Source organism: Mirounga angustirostris, unplaced genomic scaffold (assembly GCF_029215605.1).
Source record: "Mirounga angustirostris isolate CCGP_5_RB_7025 unplaced genomic scaffold, mMirAng1.0.hap1 SCAF_4, whole genome shotgun sequence".
NCBI classification, from domain to species: Eukaryota; Metazoa; Chordata; class Mammalia; order Carnivora; family Phocidae; genus Mirounga; species Mirounga angustirostris.
Genome location: NW_026991712.1, coordinates 137,630,354 through 137,652,183, shown reverse-complemented (window position 1 = coordinate 137,652,183; position 21,830 = coordinate 137,630,354). Strand labels below are relative to the sequence as shown.

Below are 21,830 nucleotides of genomic sequence, written 5' to 3'. Positions count from 1 at the left end.
TTTTTTCATTAAATATGATCTAGTGCTATAAATGTATTTTCTCTTACCATTTTTTTCTCTTGTAATTATTATCAGTAAGGCTCCTGGTCAACAGGAGACTTGTTTTAGGTAATCAAAAGCCACATTCAGATTTTCAACTGTGTAGAAGGTCAGCACCCCTAATCCCGTGTCAAGGGTCAACTCTATATGTACTTGTCACAATCAGGCTACACTAGAGTGTGTTGCTTTAGGGTGCTCACTGAGGTGAGCCTACTTTTGGAGGGAATCCTTACTTTAAACCTAACTTGTGGCTGTCATCTGCCCCAAAGAAGGTTTTACAGATGTCTGATCTGAAATTCAGCTTCAGGAAATTATTTTAAAAATGACTTTTCTACTTCTTCCCACCCAAACCCTTGCCAAGTAACTCAAGCCCTGAAAACATAACATAAACTGAGTTTATTACTGTAAAATAGCCCACAAATACCTCATCTGGACAGTGACGTGGACAAGGCAAACGTTTTCCTTCTTTTAATGTATTCACAAGTCTTGTGACTGTCATCTGGCCATGAGTTGGGCCTATCATTTTCAGGAACAACTATGTAAAATCAAACCAAATCAAGTATTTTAGCATATATTTATATCAACAGTAGATTAAGGTAAAATTTCTAGGTTTAACTGTAAATTAAGATAATAAAAAGGCTTTTTTCCTTAGTAACTTTATTTTTCTTAAAGATTTTACTTATTTGACAGAGAGAGGGGGGAGCAGGAGAGGGAGAAGCAGACTCCCCATTGAGCAGGGAGCCCAATGTGGAGCTGGATCCCAGGACCCTGGGATCATGACCTGAGCCAAAGGCAGATACTTAACCGACTAAGCCACCCAGGTGCCCCTCTCCTTAGTAATTTTAAATGAAAGCCCAAAATCTTGATTAGCTCTCAATGATTAGTCTGTGATTACACTCTCTCAGACTTTACCAACCATCCCTTCCCCTGGCTGAAGACACTGTCTCAGTGAAAATGATCTTAAATCATTTATGAATTCCTGAAGCTCAAACAAGGCCCTCCCCACTGCTCCCTCATTCTCCCAGGAAACTGCCCCTGGAATCCTCACACAGGTAAGATCCTTGAAAGTCAGCATCATTTTCTAGAACTTGGGCTCCTTGTGAAATGAGGACTTGAGAGAGCCACAAATAAGTGTCAAGTGACATACCATGTTAAATGGAAAAGTGACGCTTCCCACTGTAACACACTAACTGGATTCCCTTTAAGAACAAAATTTACACATTTTCAATGGGTGCTGGATTTGGATGAAGATACAAGGAAGACTTACCGCCATGGGGCTGTAATCTGAGTCACAGTAAGTAAGCAGCTCATGCAGAGTCACTCCAAACGACCAGACGTCAGAGGCGATATAAAATTTACACTGAATTAAACATTCAGGAGCATACCTGAAAGAAAGCAGACCATGAAAACTTCATTTCCTGGGAAGGATATTCCAACACATTACAGAGTATCTCCAAAAAAATCACTTCTTCGGCTTTTCTCAGTGTTTGATGTATTAATCACACGTCTGCTGATGCACATATCTGACATGAACAATACCGTCACAGGCTCTCCGTAGCATGTATTTGCTTTAAAGTATTAGTTTGTGCTCTTCATTCCACGGGCTGTCCATGTGGAGGCGGCATAAGATGACACATCCCAAGTGTTCTTTGCAAGTTCAAAATTAGTCAGCAGTGACCTCACTATGCAGCCTTCTTCCAAGGTCAACTGTTTTGTTGGATGACACCCAACTCCCCAAGCCAGAAACGGAGTCACCCCTATATCCAGGTTCCTATACTTCTCAAACCTACTCACTTCTCTTAAGGCCCACCGTCACTGTCCTAACCACTGTCCTAGTTCACACCCTCACTGGCTCTGGTTGAATCACACTCCCTTAGCTCCAATCTTGCTCCCCTCCCATCCACAGTGATCTTTTTAAAGCAAAAGCCACCATTCTTAAACCCTCCAGTGGTATGTCCCAAAGCTCGAAGGCAGAGTGCCAGCTCTGTGACTCGGCCTCCGGTGCTCCGCCTTAGCAAGTCCTTGAGACCTCCCACTTTGTCGTGATCCAGTCCCACACCGAGCTGATTCAGATTCAGGTCCTAGGATATTCACTGCTCTCATCTCATTCTTGCTAGTCACACATGCCTTCTTCTACCATCCTTACAAACCCCATGGATCTTTTAAAGTCTTAATAGGACTTCCAGAAAACCAAACCTAAACCTTTCCATGCTTATACCACCATGAAATTGGCTGCCCAATCCATTAAATTCTATACTCAGTCTGCTTGTTCACCACGGATCTCTAGTACTAGTACCCAGCACAAAGTAGGGCCCTGATACATATATTAATGACTGAATGAAGCCTTAGGCTCCATGAGTGGGAGAGATCTAGGTTTGTGTCTATGCGGGACGCACCTCAGAGGTATTGATTTGTTCTACAGGAGCAGTAGAGTAGAGGCTTAAACAGCTTCTCCCTTGGATGGTGTTCCAGGCTGCAAGGGGTCACAGTCAGGGTGCAGCCATCTGACCAAGACACTGCGGTGATCCATGAGCAGATGGCCAAGTTCCCTGTGGACTGTGCTCCGTTCTGCTCTGTCTGGGATCTCCCTGAATCTGTCAGTGCCTACTTCCTCACCTCGTTCCCACCCCTTCTTCCTACCTGCCCTCTAGGCCTCCTGTGCATGCATGTGACCCCTACCACTACTAACAGTTTTAAGGACTGTGTCAGATGAATGCCCTCTCCTGGGAAGCTGGACATGTCAGCCACCGGGTGGTTAGCGTCCTCCACTCCTTGGAAGATGGTGTCGTATGAACCTTAGGCATTTCTATGTGGGCTGCTTTCTAGTGACACAGCCTAAAAGGTGTTTCTTGAGGGCAGAAATTAATCAATTCCAAATGCGCTAAGTTCTTTCCAGCCTTGACTTGGGCAGGAAGAATAAAAGACATTAACATAACATTAGATTCAGTTACCAAAACACAGGGCTGTCCCGATCATCCTTGACTGTGTAGTACTCCTTGTCAGTTTCAATTGCTTTGGTCAAACCAAAGTCTCCAATTTTCACTTGGTGCTCACTCTCAACGAGGACATTTCTTGCTGCCAAGTCCCGGTGAACGTACTGCCGAGAACCCAAATAGTCCATCCCCTGAGGGAGAGAGGTGAAGGGAGAGTGCATTTGCTAAAGGTTAGTTCAGGTTCTGTTTTGTATCCATCACTGCTTCATGAAAAAGCACCAATGTCATTTCATTTACCTATCACTCGTTTTTTTGGTTTGTTTTTAATGCAAGAATAGTTTAGACTAACCCAATTCAAAGAAATACACATTAAGTCAGCCATATTAACAAATCAGTTTTCTTAGTACTGGCTAATTTTCATCCAAATCATGCAGAGCAAAATGGTACAGGTACAATTACTGGAAAGCTTCCCAGTTGCAGTCTAATTACAACCCAATTACCCAGGACAGCGTGCCTGATTTTTTGATCTTTGACGTGGTTTTTTTTCTTTTACCTTACAAATCTGAACGGCGTATTTTAATTGCTGTTTGAGGTTAATTTTGTTCTTATTCTTTGGAAGATATTCCTTAAGGCTTCCTGAAGGCAGAAATTCCATGATGAGCTTAATACCATTTCCTCCTGTTTGGAAAAAAACACCCATCAGGACAAGGTCGCCAGATGAAGGAACTGTGGGAGAGTAAAGGGTGCAGGATCTGGAGATGCAGGCCCTGAGCTGATTTCAGTGTCACCCCTGAATCACTACTGAACCTCTTAAGCTCCAGAACCTCGGGATCCTCAAAGAACGGAGATAGTTACACTCATGTACATAACAAAGCCCAGTCATCAGCACCCACTGAGCTAACAGTGCTCTGCAAACCACTGTGGATGACTGGTTTTCAAAAATTACGAGCCACATCATTTCATTACCAATTTTGGAATACAGTTATGTATTGTATTGGCTTGTAAAAAAAGATACACTTAGTAGTAAATACTGCTTGCCACCTTGATATAGACAACTAGAAAATGAAAGATCCTGGCTAGGGCTGGATCAGAATAGGAAAAGCAGACAATGGGTGTCAGTTTCATAGGGCCTAAGTGTGAATATCGGATGAGTGAAGCCCAGTCTCCAGTACTGGAGAGAGAACGCTGGGATCATCCCTGGCGGCAGGGGAAGCTGGGTGGCTTTCCTGGCAGCTCTGCGCTGAGGGACGTGACTGTGCGTATGATGGTGAAGCTGCAGAGCTCCCGGGAACCACCAGCGAGCATGTCCAGGTGGCCCAGATACAGCCGAGGGCACTGCCTGCTCACACGGGCCTTTTAACCCCAGACAGTCCCTTCGTTTTCAAACCAACCCCACCGTGCCCAACATACCGTCTTCTGTACAGATGCCTTTGTACTTCACAATGTTCTCATGATAGAGGTTCCTTAGGATTTCAATTTCCTTCTTCAGGTCAGCTATGTGGTTGCCTCCACTCTCGGGCTTCAGGGATTTGACCGCCACCTGCTCCCCGGTATTGTCCCCCTCAGGGTCATACCTGCAGAGCTCAACCTTCCCAAAGTGGCCCTAGAAGGAAAGACCCGTGCGCTTGATGAGAGGAGCCCCACGCGGGGCCAGCAGGGACACTTACACGAGCCTTGCTCCTTGTGCCGCTCCCATGAAGGCCAGGGGCGGGAGGCACAGCCTGACCTCAGGGGCAGCAAGCTCCTACCTGGGCCCTTCCTCTCTTGGTCTCACGTGCCATCCCCTCTGTGACGGGGCTAAGATAAAGAGGTATCAGGGGACTGGTGAACCGACACATCAATCCCAGTTTCCATGAAAATGTAACCCAAAAGGAAATGAAAGTGGTTTCTGGCCCTGGAGGACAACCGTGGTGTTCTCTGAGAGCCATGGGCCCAGGCTGAAGGACGGGCACCACCATGCAGCTGAAAAGAGCACTGCATGAAGCGTGTTTACCAGCCGTGGGATTAGCTCCCAACCAGGCCACTAGGCAGTGATGTGGGCCCAGTCACCCCATCTTCCGAGCTGGCTCCAGAGGGGCTCCATGCCCACAGCAGTGGCAGCCTCTCGGGGATGGTGTGAGGAACGAAGGACCCCGCACCTGTCAAGTGCCAGCCCACAGCCTTGGCTCACAGGAGGTACTCAGTGCAGGACACAGTCTATGTTCACTTAACCGAACTACAGGAAATCTGGACAAAGACGCAAATCGCAGTAGCTTTTCTGGTCACATTAGCTGTTCGGAAATTCCCATTCGAGATCCAAGGGAAAAGCTGATACTCTATCTGGCCTGTGTAGTAAATAATCCCTCATTTAAGCAGCTTCGCAGGATACAGATACCCAGGAAAGTCTGAGATAGGGATTTTTCTGTTTCTACCCCATCTATACCTCTTCCCCCAGATCTCTCCCTTCCCATTCTCTTCCATCCCTCAGAGAAGAGTCAAGTCTGGAGGGAGCAGACCAACATCCTGTGTGCATATCCAGCCCTCTGGATGTATATGCACACTGTCACCCTGTGTCAAATGGAGAATGTGATTCAACTGGCCCAGAGGAAATGCAGTGAGATGCTTTCTCTCATAAACCTTGGCCCGAAATGACAGAGAATGGAGAGCGGCTTTGGACGCAGAGAGAGGTGACATGGTCAGCAGGGAACTCCAGCCTAACTTGCCTCTCCCAAGTCACGGATCCTCTTCAAGAACCGCTTTTCAAAATGTGTGGGATCTACTTCGATTGCCGGCTTTCTTTCGGAAACAATGTCTGGATCTAAGAGAGGAGAAAAGAAACCACGTTAAAAAGGAGTGACTGCCATTCACGGTCTCCTCGTTATTCACCCGCTCCCCTGGGCCACTGGCTGTTCTCAGCTGCAGAGCAAGACTGTCTTACTCTGCTCTTCCAGTTTATTGATGTCTCTCATGATGGCTCGGAAGAAGGGTCTCTGGTTGGGGTCATAGTTCATGCAGCGGGTCATAAGGTCAGCCAGCTCCTTACAAGATGGTGTCACTGGCCGGCACCGGCTTTCGTAGAATCTCTCTTTCTGTAAAGAAGAAAACCACATGGAAGAAACCAAAGGAACCAGTCACTAACCTTTTAGCCTCAGTTACCATCCCTAATTTAATTCCCAACAGCTGTGCTTCATAAACATGTGTGTTACTGTTGCCTCATTGTGGTTTAGGTAAATCTTAGTCCCCACACAAAAACCCACATTCAAGGAAGATGGGCAGTATACCCCAGTCCCAAACAAGCTGCATTCCAGGGAAGTCACGCAGCCTTCCTGGAATACAACTTGGCAATATGTGTAACAACCTTCAGATTCTTCAAATCCTTTGACTCATTAATTCCAACTATTGAATGACTCAAAAATAAATCAGACATAAAGATTTATGTTCAAAGATATTCCCTGCAGAATTAGATAGAACATTACAAATTTAAAAACAACCTAAATGCCAAATATAAAATTAGATAAGTAAATTTAAGCTTAATGAGACAACTCCTACATTAAATTTGTAAAATTGTAAGACATATTTAACTGCCTAAGAAAGAACTCGCGATATTAAATACAGCCTATATATCTACATCTGGGATAAAGAAACTCAACAAATATCTGCGTTAATTTTGCTGACTAATGGGCACTTAAAATCTGAGCTAAATAGGATTATAATGTTCCACCAGCACATATTTGCCTGGCACTCTACATGCATTATTAATCTTCACAACAGCCCCACAATGTGTTATTTATCCCCATTTTACAGATGATGAACTGAGGCTCAGGGAAGTTTAGTGACACTTTCGAGGTCACACAGCCAGTAAGCCTGTGGAGGAGATTCAAACAGACATCCACCTCTTCCCACAACATGAGGTTTCCTGACAGCTCCCGAGACATCCCTGAGTGCTCAAGGAGTCCTCACTCGGCTCGCTCACCTCAATCAGGGTCTTGTCTTTCAGAGGGATCTCGCCATTGTAGCAGATCTCCCAGAGTGTGGTTCCAAAGCTCCATTTGTCAGCAGCCACACTCAGGTTCTTGGAGTCTTCAACACACTCGGGAGCAATCCATGGGATTCGTTCTATGCACTCTAGAAAAAGACGGGAGATGTTTCCACATCAGTTTCTGGAATCACCTGGGGCGTAAATCACTGTCATTGCAGCAGGAACTGTGAACTAACGAAGAAACTATTTCAAGCAATGTTTCCAAACACGGACCATGGCTGCCTTGGTTCCGTGGGGAGCTTGTGAAAGGTGCCGCCTTCCAGGCCCTTCACCCCTGGCACTTCAGATGCATCAGTCTTTGTCGGGCCAGCAGATGTGTCTGTTTACCACATGCCCCCCAGGAGGTCATGCAGGGCCAGTCTTCTGAAGCTCTGGCCTCAGAAAGAGCAAAGCACCCCAGGGGTGGAGGCCAACACCCTGGGGAAGGAGAACCAACGCTTAAGAAAGGAAAGACAGGAAGAGAGGCCCACCCATACAGAGTAGGCCTAGGCTAATCTCATGCACTCCGCACAATCCCCCTGCAATGCCGTGCTTGCTGTATGTGGGAAAGGACAAGGGAAGAAGACAGGTGAAGCTGTCCTACATCGCTTGCCCCTGGCTACTTCTGCAGCCCTGTTTGGGCTTCCTGCCAAGACCAGTGACTGGAACAGACACCCCTGCTATATCCAGGGAAATGCCCCTTAACAAGAGCTTGCGGCCTCCCGGCCCCTGCGGGAGAGAGAGGCAGGAGGGCCACTCCTGAACGGGGCATTCCCAGTCAAGCCCACCTCACTGACCTACAAGGCCTGCATGAAACCCCAGCACCTCCCTGAGCCACGCTCTGTCCCCAGCTAAATGATGACCCTTTCTCTCTGAATGCGCACAGCGCTTTACTGGCCTCTCTTGTGGGGTACCCAGGCTTCTCTACTTGCTCTGAGCTCTCCTGGGTCTGTGTCTCAGATGCTTGCTGAGGACAGGACCCTTGAGAGATTCCGGGCTGAATCTGCACAGACTGTGGGAAGTTGGGCGGGTGAGAAGCACGACACAGGCACTAAAGGATGCTTCCCACTCCCCTTTTAAGGAATGGATATTTTAGGTCTTATTTGTAAGGCTTGTTTTCATCCTGGTTCCCTTCCAAACGTAGCCCATGCTTTGAATTACAGAGTAAAACTCCCAAGTGCCAGGCACTGTGCCTGGTGCTGGAAACTGCCGGCCAGCAGAGGCCAGGGCCCCAGGCCCAGGGGCATGCTGCTATCCCAGATATGGCCTACTGGCCCAACTCATGCAGCGCTGGTTTCAGTGTCTCAGCTCCCAGGCCTGTCCCTTCCTGTGGAGCCCCTGAGGTCATGATAGCCTCATTCAAAGCACACAGGACCGCAGCAATCCCAAACTGCTCGCCAACTACAGTTGAAGACCAAGGAGACCCAGCTCCTCCTGACACCCCTCTGACCATCCCCAGCCCCAGCAGCCTCCCTCTGTGCTACCCCAGCACTGAGAACAAAGATGTGCCTTGGGTGAGCTGTGTTTTTCCGACCACTCAGCTCCCTGAGGGCAGGGACTGGCCCTCCCTCAGCTCCCCATCTCCCCCGGCCCCCAGGTCACAGGAGCACCAAGGCTGTCTGCCAAAGTGTCCTTTTTAAAAGGAAGCACACCTGAACCCTAGCCCTCTTCTCCCCGCTGGCCTGACCCTAATTAGGGCGGGGGCAGGGAGGGTGGAAGGGTGAGGGTGGGGATGGGAACTGGGGTGGGAGGATGGGGGAGACACACCCTGCCTGGACAGCACTGTGATGGGGATGCCAGGGTCACTGAGCTTGATGAACGGGCCGCACTCGCTGTCAATACCCTCGCGGGCCAGGAGAAGGTTTTTTGTGCACACGTTTCCATGGACCAGGTCTTTATCCTCCTGCAGAGTGAAAAGGGTGAAATCAGTCAAGCTGCCTGTGGGGCTGCCTGTCTTCCCTCCTTCCCTCACTCCCTGTTTCCAAGCCCGGCCCCTCAAGTCATCTCTCCATATTCCCCAGCGACAGCAATGCCCAGGCAACCCAGCTCTCCCCCAGTTATCTGTGTCACTCAGGCACATCAAATCGTGGCCTTCTGCCCCCCAGTTCCCTCACCAGTGAAACGGGGATAATGGTGGAGCAGGCCTCCTAGGGCTTGTGAGAATGACACTCCTGAGAACCTGTGTAATGCACCAACAGCTGAGCCATGGGAAGCACTACTGATGCAAGCAATTTCACTCATTCATTCGACAAGTATCACGCTATTTTCACTCCAACCTTTGGTGCATTCCAGAAGTCAGTCCTCTGATGTGATAAAACCTCCCTCGAAACAGGATTCATACCCAAGCACATGAATGGCCCCAAATGACCGTTTTCAGGAAGCAACAGGCACACCTGTGTTTAACCACAGAGCCCGGGCCCCTGCAGCCTGCCTGGCTAGACTCCTTCCTGCCACCCCCTACAGGGCATTCTGGTTCCTGGTAGAGACCACCACGGACATCAGAACACACTTACCAAGTAACTCAGGGCGCTGGCCAGCTGTTTGGCAACTTTGAATTTCCATGGTGTGGTGAGGACATCGCTTTTCCGGTGCATAAAGAGATCCAGGGGCCCGCCTTCCACAAACTCCTCCACCATGATATCTACAAGCACAAAAGTAGCCACATCTGGAACCTTCTGTACATCTGAGACAGTATCTTCCCTCATCCTCTGAGGAGAACCCACTTTAGTGGCTGGTACTCAGCTTGGGAGGATGGCAACATCCTTGTGAGGTGCAAACATCAGAGTGCCTCCACCCCTGCCCAGAGCGCCTTCCATTCTGACTCTCAGCTTGCCTACCCCACCCTCCCGGGTCCAGACCAGTGTGCGGCCAGAGCTGGCAACAAGTAACGTTCAAGAAATGAGTGAAAAATAAACGGCACTTCATTCCACGCCCACTATTAAGCACGAGACCTGCTCGCTACCTCAAGTTCCTCGACTGCAAGAGGAGGCAAAAAGCCCAAGCAATGTGAAGGTGGCTTCGGCCCCAAATCGTCATCACAGCACCCACATTCCCCAGCCAGGCCAACCTCCCCTCCCAAAGCGAATACACTTACTCTCCACGTCTCGGACGCAGACGCCATAGAGGTACACGATGTGTTTGTGGGAGACCTGCCTCATCATGCTGGCTGCTTCAAAGAAGGCCTGTGGGAGGAGAGCACAAGGGAATGTCAAGGGCCAGACGCCACGGCTCTGATGCCGAAGGAGCTCTGCTGAGAGGGAAGTCAATGGGCCCCAGGAACGCTCACCACTGTCGTCCTCCCAGGCCCTGAAACGGTTCCCCTGGCCTTGACTGCCCAGGGGCGTTGCCAAGCCTTTACCTAGGGGCCAACCTGGCTGGGATATGGAATCTGTTTAGAAAACCTAACAGGATACAGAGCCAGGCTGGCAGCAGAGGGTAGGTGACAATTTCCGCATTGGGTACTCATATCCACCACTTTCTCTTCCTTTAAACTTTGGGAAATAACAACATTTGGCACTGTAGTAGAATAAGTGAAAAACCAGATCTCTGTCGAGACTTGGCTTTATCACTCTCTAACAGTGTGTGGGATCTTGGGTAAGTCCTTTTACTCCCGTGGGCTTTAATTTTCTAGACTGCAAAGTGATAGTCCTGGACTACATCAGGGACTTCGAGAAGATTCAGCTAGAGTCCTGGGGCTCCACAGAACCACCACAAGGACCTCTATGGGAGGAGAGTGAGAGGGGCAGGGAGGGGACAGGCTGCTCAATGCACTTCATCTTCAATCTTCCCTCACTTACTTTACATACCTGCTTCATCTAAGATTGTATTTGAAGAAAGGAATTCGACTGAATGACAAGTTTGAAAAACACCAGACCAAAACAAAGGCAAAGGTTCTTCCTAGCTCATTGTGCTCCACTGGCTCCAGAAGTGGGGGAAGGGAGGAGATGGGGTTATGAGGAAGACACTTGCCAGAGAAATGTCCCTGTGGCTGGGGTCTAAGACTTTGAGGATCACTTTTATTCTCTTCTCTTCGGAAGTTCCTTCGTCATCCTTGTAATCCACCAGGGTACCGGAGTAGATGTGTGTCCGTGTGCCTCTCCCAAGGTGCTCGCCCTAAAGGAGGAAGCAGGAGGTTGGGGCTACTTCTCTCTGGGGCTGCAGTGACACCCGAGTCTGGCACTGACGCCTTAATGGGAACACACCAGAAGGGGTGGGGCAAGAACAAAAGAGCCTCCACAGCTCACAGCCTCTCGGGCCTTGTCCTGGTCAGGCCTCCAGAAGAAACATAAAGCTACTTAGCCAAACAGAAATGTGATACTTCCTGGGCCCCAGGAGACATTTAATTCCCAAACCATGCCTTGCCTTCTACCTTCAGAAACAACCTGTGGCTAAAACGTAATCCTGGCCAATCATAAAACTTCCAGCAGCACCACCACCAGCCTCCAGTGACAGCGGCCCACCCTTGGCCTCCAAAGAGGACTCAGAGAGGACCCCAGCAGGGCTCTACTAGAGGCTGGGGTACAAAGAGAAGGGCTTGTTAGTCCTGGCTCGACTGCTCGCTGGACATCTAACTCAGAGATGCTCTTTCTGTAAACAGAATAACCATGGCACCCACCTCCCAGGGCTGTTCTAGAACCAAGTGAAGAGGAAGGAATAAAGGCTCCTCAGTCCAGACCCCAGCACATCGTGGGTAGAAATCATCTGCTGGGCTGATGTGTTCTGTCTGATTGCCCTCTAGACCAGGTACTTGTTCATCTTCCAACCATCTACCCGGCGTGTGTGTATATACATGCATGCATGCTAAGCTTTAAAATCTGTGACGCATTTACATGTGGATTTGCTGGAGCAATCCCAAAGCGGGGAAGGGGTGTGAAAACAGAGGCAGAGACTGGAAGGTGGGCCCTCAGTTTCCTCACATACGATAGGGGATAACACCACCAAATAAGTGGTATGAGCATTAAATGAAATTATCACACATAATCATCTGTCTCTAAGGACCCTTCCAGTTCAAGCTTTAATAATTCTGATTTGGGGTGCCTGGATGGCTCAGTTGGTTAAGCGACTGCCTTCAGCTCGGGTCATGATCCTGGAGTCCCGGGATCGAGTCCCACATCGGCCTCCCTGCTCGGCGGGGGGTCTGCTTCTCCCTCTGATCCTCTTCCCTCTCGTGCTCTCTGTCTCTCATTCTCTCTCTCTCAAATAAATAAATAAAATCTTTAAAAAAAAAAATTCTGATTTAAACATTCTTAATATTGGGAAATCAAAATGTGATTCATAAAAGTCAGGCATTCTCAAGCTACTGACGTTAATCTCACAAAATCTTTAAGTTGAGATGCTATTATTCTATTATCCCAGGACCTTCTCTGTAAATGCAAAAAATGGATTCCCTTGGAATTGGCCCTGCCCCCTTACAAGAACATATACAATTGTTAATTGGGTATATTAATGTGCACAAATGCCACCATTTGTCATCTGGCATAGCAGAGTGGCGATGCATCTGCCCTGTCTCCCATATCCTGGCAAGGTCCTGTGACTATTCATTAAAGCCGCATCTGTCACAAAGCAATTCATCAAAGTTAGGGAAGTTGTGTTCCCAGAACATCCCGTAAAAGCCATATGCTTTCAGAATAATTACTCTTCCCCAAAAGGGCTGCTTATTCCAGTGGCCAAGTCACGGCAGCAGGATTCCACAGCAACCCACAGAAGCCCCGCATGTTGCCACCGGCCTCCTTCCAGGCCACTCCCTCTGCCTTCGCCGGGCATGGGGTGTGCGCCCTCTGCAACTCTGCCAGAGCCACATCCCGCTGCAGCTCCCTACCTAGCACTTACGTCTCCGTAATGTGCTTATCTACTTAAGAGAAGAGGGCTGGCTCCACCAGCCGTGGGCCTGCCGAGGGTGGCTATCACCACTGCACACGCAAGGGCTGTTGCTGGGGGCTAGGTGAGCACGGGGGCGGGGGTCCGCAGATGAGTGCCGGTGGGGCGGGGCCTAGGTGAGCGCAGGGGGCGTGGAGGATGCCGGGACCCTCCGAGTGGCTTGAGGGCAAGGAGAGAAGGAAGGGCCCAAGGACGGTGCCAAGTTTAGACAGAAAAAAGGCCAAGGTACCACTGCTCTGGTGATTTTAATCTCTGGCCACAGCTCTGACTCCATCAGAGGGACAGAAAACAATAAACACTGGCCTTCAGTGAAGAATGTCTCCAAAGGAAAGCGAGAGGCGGTTGCAGTGGCAGGCTCCTACTCCCTGAACACCCTACCCAACAATTTTAGGGATTAACTTAAAAAAGTAAACCAGGTACCCAACCCCATGCCTACTACCTCCCACCAGGCTCCCCAACAGATGTGAGTGCACAATTCGCTCTGCAACACCTTCCAAGTGTTGCAATCTCTCCCAGGCAGTCAACGGTGCTTTCCCTCCAAGGCTGCTGGCATGCTGTCTCCTCGCCTCCCTGGTGTGTGGCTGTGTACAAGGACTGGGGTGGGGGCATGGAACAGAAGTGGGATTTGCCCCGGGCCTCACACCCCTAGCCAAGGCCCAAGGGCAGCTACAAGGGAAGCTGGGCCTGCCTATGGCTGCAGACTCTGGGCAAAAGGCCTCCCAAGCTGGAACACTGGTCCAAGGGATCTCTTTCTCAAGACAGTTCTCCTGCAGGCCAACATTGTACATCTCATGCTCCCTTACTGCATTCTGTACCCCAGAGCTTTGCTCCCTCTGGAAGCATCAGGAAGCCTAGGAACTGAACTTTAGTAGTGCTTTGTCACACAGCATGTGGTGGGTTAATGCGGGTCATCAGCTCAGACTCCCCCATGGACACCCGATTTGTGTGGCCCTGTCAGCATTCCCACCAAGTTCTCCAACTCCTTCTATCCGAAGAAGACCCATAACAGAAGGTCCTATAACCCTAGATAACCCCACAAAGCTTGACAAATCCATTTCCCTTCAAAGAGAAAGTATCTCTGGGGAACACTGGCAAGGCTGGATACAATGGCAGGGCAGTGGCTGAACAGCTTTAACTATGAAAGGAAAGCTCCTTATTTTTTTTCTGATAGGATTTCCCCAAACCCAGACTTCACTCCCCCGAAATCCTCAGTCTACTCGCTGTGGAGAGGCAGGACCAAGGTGGGCTCAGGAACCTTAGCAAAGACTCACTTGCACAATATCTTTCTTGAGGATCCGGTCAAAACTCAGCTGGCTCATGGGGTAGACAGGCTGCCACTCCTGGGCTTTCTTAGTAGCCACCAGAAGATTGGAGATCTCTGTGGAAGAGAATGAAGAAGTCTGAGCAGGGTAGTGAAGGTTCAAGATCCCAGTAAAGCAATGCTTGCCAAATCATGGGGCTTGCTGAACACATATTTGTACATGTGCTGGTTCAGTCATTCAGTAAGTGTTTATTAAGTACTTGATTTACGCCCTCCAGGAGCTTGCAGGCTAATAACAGAGCCTAAACTAATCAAATAATCAACCCATCAAAAGGAAAGCTCCAATTTGTGCAGCTACTCTCCAAGCCAGGCCCAGGTGTTCGAGGGTTGACACAGCAGGATCTGTTCTGGTAGCAGAAGTTAGGGAAGATCTGCCTAGGGAAATGAAATTTTAAAATCTGAGAAGAGAAAGTCCCCACCGGCAGGGACGGTGTCTATCTTATTTCCTGCTCTACCTCCACAGCCTGGTATGTAGTAGGTACTCAGGAAGTACCTGTTCACCGTGTGAATGAATAATCAGGATGTGAGCTGAAGGACGAGAGCTGAGCAGAGGAAGAAGCAGTCCCTTGGGTGTAGGGGGTGATGGGAACCAAGGCAGGAGAGTAAAACAACACTGGTCTTATGCAAAAGAATAGGACAGGTAACCCAGAGAGAAGGTCGTGCCTGAACCTCTCTGGGCTCCCAGCAGTGCCTGACTCCAAGGAGGCGCTAACTCAATGTATAGGTTATGAGCAGACCAGCCCCCAGATTCTACGGATTCAAATGGCAAACCGAACACTTTACAAAATCTGCCGGGCCACGATGAGCACAAGTGGCTCATGGAATTTACAATCCACAGAAGGTGCCTTCCCACCATGGAGCTACTTCAAGCTATGTCACTGGGCGGGGGGGGGGTGCCCCTTCCAGATTTGGACTGCAGTGAGAGGATTCTGGAACTCCAGGAGAACCCCATCTAGCTGCTGAGGACCAGGTGCCTGCAGTAGGCCGAGTAATTTGGACGTGGTCTCTCAAATCCTCACTTCCCTGCAGGGCAGGGCTTATTTTCCTTTTTGTTGTTTTTTTTTTCAGCTCACATTTTCTGATTGCTTCCTCTTTGCCAGCCACTGCCCCTAAGAGCGTTCCTCACAGTAATTCCTTTGTCCTTATGACAATTCTATGAGGCACACAGTATTTTTATCCTTTTTATTCTATAGGTCAGAAAACAGAGATTCAGGGTGACTATCCCAAGGTCAGGCAGCTAGTAAGCCCTGGATGCTCACACTTCAGTCATGGATGGCTCCAGCCTCGTACCTTCTTATAGCAAACCTGGCCCTAGTGGGAGGCACAAATCTGGGAGCCAGACACTGGGTTCAGGCACAGGCTCCCCTTATTACCATATCCTGGGTACCCTTTCTCCAGTCTGTTCTCCTCCATTCTGTTATCCTGACTCCACTCTGTAACCTGGATACAATCAGATTCAAAACAGGCAACTCAGGACTGCCCTGACGGAGAAAAGACCAAGAAAGAGCCACCTGAATGGTGTCCCCAGCAAAGGGTTGGAGGTGTTTTGAAAATGAGAGAGGAGGATGAAAACAGGCGCCATTTATGGGCGATGTTTTGCATGGCTGCTTCGGGGAGCATGGCACTGAAGTCAACTGTGTGAGTGGGGGGACCTGTTAAACCCGTTTTCTCACTAGAAAAATGGGAGACACAGTCATGCCCCTCATCAGGTCGCTGTGAGGGATAAACGAGATAATGCATATGAAGGGTCTACTTCAGTGCCTGGTGTACAGGGAGTGCTCCAAACCTGGTAGCCATTGTGGTTAAGACCAGTATTACATCTTGGTCAGCGCCATCATCCTGTACCAGCTGGCTGGCAACAGTCAGAAGTTCTCAGTGTCAGAGCCAAAGGGTGCAGAAATCAAGCCCCCGGCTCCACTCCACAGATGAGGACATGAGAGGGTCAGTGATGACTGGGCCAGTGAGTCCTGCTGGGTCGCTATCCTCTTCTTGCCACAGTCACCCTGAGACTTGGAGAGGGACAGTGGGGCTGGACAACACAGAGATGTGGACCTGCTTTACTGTCACATCCACTCTGAGTGGCCACCTGCTTTTCCTTTATTCCATGAGGAGTTTCTCAGTTGCATTTCCAAGTGGGAAACCCAGGTCGCAGTGGGGGCCATCAGAGCCTTGCGGTTAGGAGGGCAGAAGCACTGAGGAACCCAAAATGACCTTCTCCTTAATTTTCATGATTTTACCACTTCTCTAATTTGCAGGTGGTGGAGGGAAGACAGAGGGCTTCTGACGGCCCAGAGAAGCAAGCCTCATACACAGGGCTCATTCCTCCTCTCTCCCCCGCCAGGCCCTTCCCTCCTCCAGGTCAGGAGAACTGCCCTCGCCCCAGAGCTCTGGGCTGATGGCTGCCCCTGCACCTTCGCAGAGTATAACGGGACATACAGGAAAGATCACCAGAGCTGGAGTCAGAAGACTTGAGTTCACGTCCCCAGTCATCCTCTACCTACCTAGGCAAATATAACGGGGATTACAACACACTCTGGCTTGTTCTGAAGATTAAATGACTCGGAAGACGGAAGACCCTCACACAGGGCCTGTAAGCCTAGTAGCCATCATCACCATCATCACTACTTGTCGCTCCTATTACTGTTAGCTACTGCTGCCCCCAGCGGCCAGGCACGAACATCTCTGAGCCTCCATTTCCGCATCTCTGTAATAGCTACAAAGAGCTACTGTCAGATGGAGCAAATGCAAATATGCATGAAAAGTGCCTGCCATTCGCAGGTAGCCGCCAATATGGTAGCTACCGCTCTAACTATTCCCCTGACAGACACCACTGAGCGTGGACTCTGTGCCGGGTGTGTGCTGCCCATGAGTCACGGGGTGCAAGACAGATCCAGATCCTGTCTTAAGAGTTCCTACTCAAGGGGGAGAGAGGAGAGACAGACACTAAGCACATTCAGGAGTCCAGGAGCCTCATGAGAAGCCATGAGAGAGGGCTTCAATCTGTTCCTGTGCGTCTCCTGCTACCGCTACAGGCCCCCAGATCTGGACCAGTACGTGGCATGGACACCAGAGACCTCTCCAGCTAATTCCAGTGCAGAAGTCATGTCCCGGTCTCCCACCTGCCACCAGTCCTCGCTACCTGTGGCCACCGCTCTCTATCTCCTCAACCTTACCCAGAGACCACAAATCCCAAGGAGAAGTAAAAACCGCTCCTAATATCTGTTAGGAGAGATTATGTGAGTAAATAGGGTCGTTGGGCTTTAAGGTTTTACCTCACTCTGAGGTCTCAGGGCCAAGTGCCAGATGTGTTTTCAGCCTTGTGGAACATCTTCAAGCATGAGAACAAAGGCTGCAGTTACCCCAGAGCTGGCAGGAAACCCTATCTGATCAACAAGAACATAAGTCCTTCCTCTTTCACCGAGTGCAGTGGCAGCCCCTTGCTAGGAGGCCAAAAAGCGATTCAAACATCAAGAACCCAGGCCCCTTTTTGTCCTGGTGTTGCTTCCTCTGCCCATCCCTGACATAAAGGCTCACAAATCCCCGTAAAAGAACCAGAGCCGCCTCAGATGAAGACACTCCTCAGAGCATCTTCCACCATACTTACTAGGGCCTCAGAACGACTGTGCTGCCTGCCTACCCTTTCTCTGAGGCCTGACCTCTTCTCAGGGAAGGATCTGACCCATGCAGGCAGCACCGTGCAGTAGGGGAATGTCAAAATGTCATTTGGGGTAGAGTGGCACTCAAACCCCTGTGACCTTGACCCTCAGTGAGACCCACTTCACTTCCCCAGGACTCAATCTTCTCATCTGTAAGATGCGGCATTTGACCAGGTGATGCCTAACTGTCCTTCCAGTTCTCACATTCGAAGAGGTGATGAATCCACCTCCAGGACATCAGTGACACTATCCACGGGGCATCAAGAACCAAAGCCAGGTTCCCCACCCCTCCCATCCATTTTACAACCTGACCCTCCCATGGTTTGGCACTGCAGCTCCCTGGCATGGCACCCAAGGCCTCCTCTGACCCAAATCTTCCCTCCCAACCTCACCTGCCCCTTCTTTCTAACTTCACCAGCTTCATCAGACACATTAGCCCTTCAGCCCCTGCTTCTCTGCAGCCCCTGCTGTGGCCTGCCATGTTGCCCCTGCACACACTCAGCAGGAAATGCCCTCAACTAACAGGCAAGCCCCCCCCCCCCCCCCCCGCCAACTATCCAAGATCCGCCTCCCTCCTCCGGGCAGTCTTCCATGCCACGGCCCAGGGACATTTGACCATCCCCATCTCTGTGAGCCTGAGGTGTGACATATGGGTGCTGATGAAACAGCATCACACATGCAGTGGCCTCATTTCCCTAGGACATTTTCTGCATGAGACTGGAAACCTTGGAGAGCAGGGACTGGGTGCCAGGCATTTCTGATGCTCTGCATTCACCATAGTTCTTGGCCCACAGAAGATGTGCCAGGGAACATTTCCCAGATAATAAACCACCCACGGGGGAACTCTTAGGACATTTTATCTTAAAGAAGAAAGTAATAAGCTTCTGTTTACTAATCCTAAACGTGGCTCTTCCTGAAGCCTGAGCTGCTAAGGAAAGGTCTATGTTTTATTCTATAGAAAACGCTGACACTTGAGGACCGGGATTGGAGGTGGGGACAGACTTGTAACTAGAGGAAATGAAAGCCACCTGGAAACCGTGGGGAGGGGCCACTTTCTTCCGAACCACCAGGCTCTTTTGGTTACCAGGTGTCTTGGAGCATCGCCACGGGGCACAGGGGGACCCTGAGGGGACAGGGCCTGGCTCCGGCCCAGGGAAACTGACCTCGGGGCTTGGGCTGGCAGCAGCGCTTCAGCACGAAGCTGATGTTGTCCGTGCGCAGGATCTGCTTCTTGAGGTGGCTCATCAGGTCCCCCAGGCTGGGGAAGCTGCGGTCTGAGCCGTGCAGGCTATAGCGGCCCTTCTGCACCTCGATCTGAAAGTTCTTGAACTGTTTCTGGCCACCCAGCACCTGCCATTCAGGAAAATGACCAGAAACCAATTGTTTTAAATGGGTCAAGCAAATGTACCATGGGTATGTAATTTGTTAACAATATGAGAAGCTGGATAAAAGATATCTAGAACTCTGTATGATCTCTGAACCATTTGTGTAATCTATAATTATTCAAAAGTAAAAATGTATTATAAACAAGTAAACAAACAAAGAAATAAATAAATCCAGAAGAAGACACTGATAAAAGGGAGTTAACATTACGGAGTTAACGTTAAGCATAACCGAACAGTGACTTCTACAACAGCATCACCTCGTTTTAAATGTGTGAGATGAAGTTCATTGAAAAACCAACCTCACAGGACTGCTATGATTACATGACATAGTAAAAAACTTAGTAAGCACTTCATAAAGATTTGCAAATATTATTATGCATGAAATAATAATTACTATAATAGTATTTATCCAGGAAGCCTCTCAAACTGAGCCCTTCTGGGCCATGCATCCATTTGAGGAGAACCACCCTGGGAGGTGATGGTCGGCAGTCTGATCTATTTTCAGGGTTCTATGGCACCACAGAGAGGAAGTAGAAGCAGAGGTTTTCCTTCACGGGCACTTTTTGTACAGAGACAAATCTTTTAGTGATTAAGGATGAGGATCAGAAAGATCTACTTATGGTGTAGACCAGGACAAGATATTTGAGATCTTGATGCCTTGGTTTATTCATCTGTACACTGGGGATAATACCACCTATCTCACAAGGTCAAACTAAGGTTTAAATGAGGACATGCAGGTAAAGTGTTCAGCATAGCGTCTGGTGAACTACAATGAACAGTAGGAGTAATCATAGCTACGATCCTGTTTCCCCAGGTAATCTGACCCCAGGTGGACCATGCTACTGAGTCACTGACATTCCTGGTACAGCATAAGCCCATTCCACCTCAGAAGGCAGTTGGGCTCTCTCGTGCGCCCGTCCATGTTCAAAACATTAAACTTCCTTCAAGACTGATGAAAGCAGAAGATAGGCATGCTGCCCAGGAACAAACCTGACATGACCTGCTGCGTCCATACCAGCCGTGAGGCCTTGCTGTGCAGGAACAGCCCCAGGCAGGCAGTGGCACCTAGACACTTTGCCCAGGACACTTGGCAGCGCTGGGTTCCTTCTGCCATTTCCTCTTCCCACTCCTGACGGAGTCTAGTCCCCAGGGGCTCCCCAGTACTTTTCCTTCTACCGTCTGAGGTTTATGGCAAGCTCATGTGCAGACTTCCACCTTGAAGCTCCCCCACCTCCCCCTGCCACCCCAGTTCTCCCAGTTCACACTAACCCAGTCAACACTAGTGTATTTATCTGGACTAATTCCGTAAAACTCATTGTCTTTTAAAATATTCCATTTCCTGTATTTAAAAAAATCACAAATGAATGACAAAGGCAGTATTGCAGTCTAGTGAGGTAAGGTCAACAATTCTGGCTTCTATCTTTGTTTTCAGGTGTCTCTCACACCATTCCTGGTGTCCAGCTACACTAGAGTCACTAAATAGAGCCATCTCCACCTGTCAAACACGGAACAGCAAGTCGTCTGTTAAAATGTCTGAAGCTCCCATCTGGGGAAATCTGTGGTAGGCCAGGTTGCCGAGCCGGCCATCTTGGCACTGGTATGTACCAGTGAGTGCCACAGATCAGACACGGCTTTGGGTCTGTGATTTTGTCCCTGAGTGTAAAATCAACCACTCCCAACAAGTGCATTAAACTTGACAAATGTTTGGTGTGAACTGGTTTTCTGGCCACACTCTACTTTCCAGAGTGACCATGGACCCCTGCCATGGGTCCCTTGAGGGAAGAAAGGGCCATGAGGGGAAACGTTCGGGGTCTGGCTGCTAGGGAAGTCTCCTTTTGAAGAGCAGGTTTGTCCTGGTCAGAACTGCCAGGGATTTTCTCAGAAACCCAGGCTTTTCTACCCCCATGTCCCAGGGTGGTCCTCTCTGGAGCAGCTCCTGGGCTGGCTGCACCGAACACCCTGTGGTGATATGACTTGGCCTGAATGACTAAGATTTTTCCTGACTGACCTCAGATTTTTCAAAGCAGGTGACAGTCATGAGGATATTGTCAAAGTCGGTACAGCTCCACCTCAGCACATACATCCCCTCCTCGCTTCCTTCTTGCCGCAACTTATTGATGGCATATTCTGTGCTAGAGGAAGAGAAAGGGAAAGGGAGAAAGAGTTCATACCAATGAGAACACTCTAAAGCCCATGGGATATCCACGTCTCTGAGCTGGCTCAAGTCCTACAGCCCCATCGCATTACATGTCCTGGGTCCTGACGTCTGAGAGGACACGTGGGGCAAGCCGAGATGCCAAGGAGCCTCAAGACACATCAAGTCTCCAAGGTCTAGAAGAGGACTCGCCTGCTGCCCACGGCACTGAGCCCTGCTTGTCCCTGACTTCCCCACATGTGTGGTCTCCAGCTCGCGGCAGGAGATGTCCCCTCAGAGGTGATGCAGAGCTGCCCATCACAGAGTGCCCGCCATAGAGTGGGGTCCCTCCCCACCATCCCTAGGCAGTCCAACTAGAACATGAGCCTCAGGAGAGCACAAATTTGGGGTTATTCTGTTCACTGCTGTATCCCCAATAACCAGAGCACACTTGGCTCATAGTAGCTACTCAGTAAATAAGTAACTGA

The 21,830-nt window shown here is 49.6% G+C and overlaps 1 protein-coding gene across 4 annotated transcripts in view; it reads right to left on the bottom strand.

Annotated features, from left to right (window-relative positions):
* JAK1 (Janus kinase 1) overlaps positions 1–21,830 on the bottom strand; it is a 124,624-nt gene that overhangs the window by 1,611 nt on the left and 101,183 nt on the right. For all 4 annotated transcript variants that reach the window (XM_045897492.3, XM_064589020.1, XM_045897491.3 and 1 more), the window contains 15 exons: positions 21,217–21,340; positions 18,987–19,173; positions 14,118–14,224; positions 10,939–11,082; positions 10,064–10,151; positions 9,483–9,610; positions 8,737–8,872; positions 6,925–7,076; positions 5,890–6,040; positions 5,675–5,769; positions 4,383–4,575; positions 3,526–3,650; positions 2,991–3,163; positions 1,307–1,424; positions 464–574 (listed from right to left, as the gene is read on the bottom strand). In XM_045897492.3, the coding sequence (XP_045753448.1) occupies positions 464–574; positions 1,307–1,424; positions 2,991–3,163; positions 3,526–3,650; positions 4,383–4,575; positions 5,675–5,769; positions 5,890–6,040; positions 6,925–7,076; positions 8,737–8,872; positions 9,483–9,610; positions 10,064–10,151; positions 10,939–11,082; positions 14,118–14,224; positions 18,987–19,173; positions 21,217–21,340 (2,032 nt within the window). The remainder of the gene's footprint in view (positions 1–463; positions 575–1,306; positions 1,425–2,990; positions 3,164–3,525; positions 3,651–4,382; positions 4,576–5,674; positions 5,770–5,889; positions 6,041–6,924; positions 7,077–8,736; positions 8,873–9,482; positions 9,611–10,063; positions 10,152–10,938; positions 11,083–14,117; positions 14,225–18,986; positions 19,174–21,216; positions 21,341–21,830) is intronic.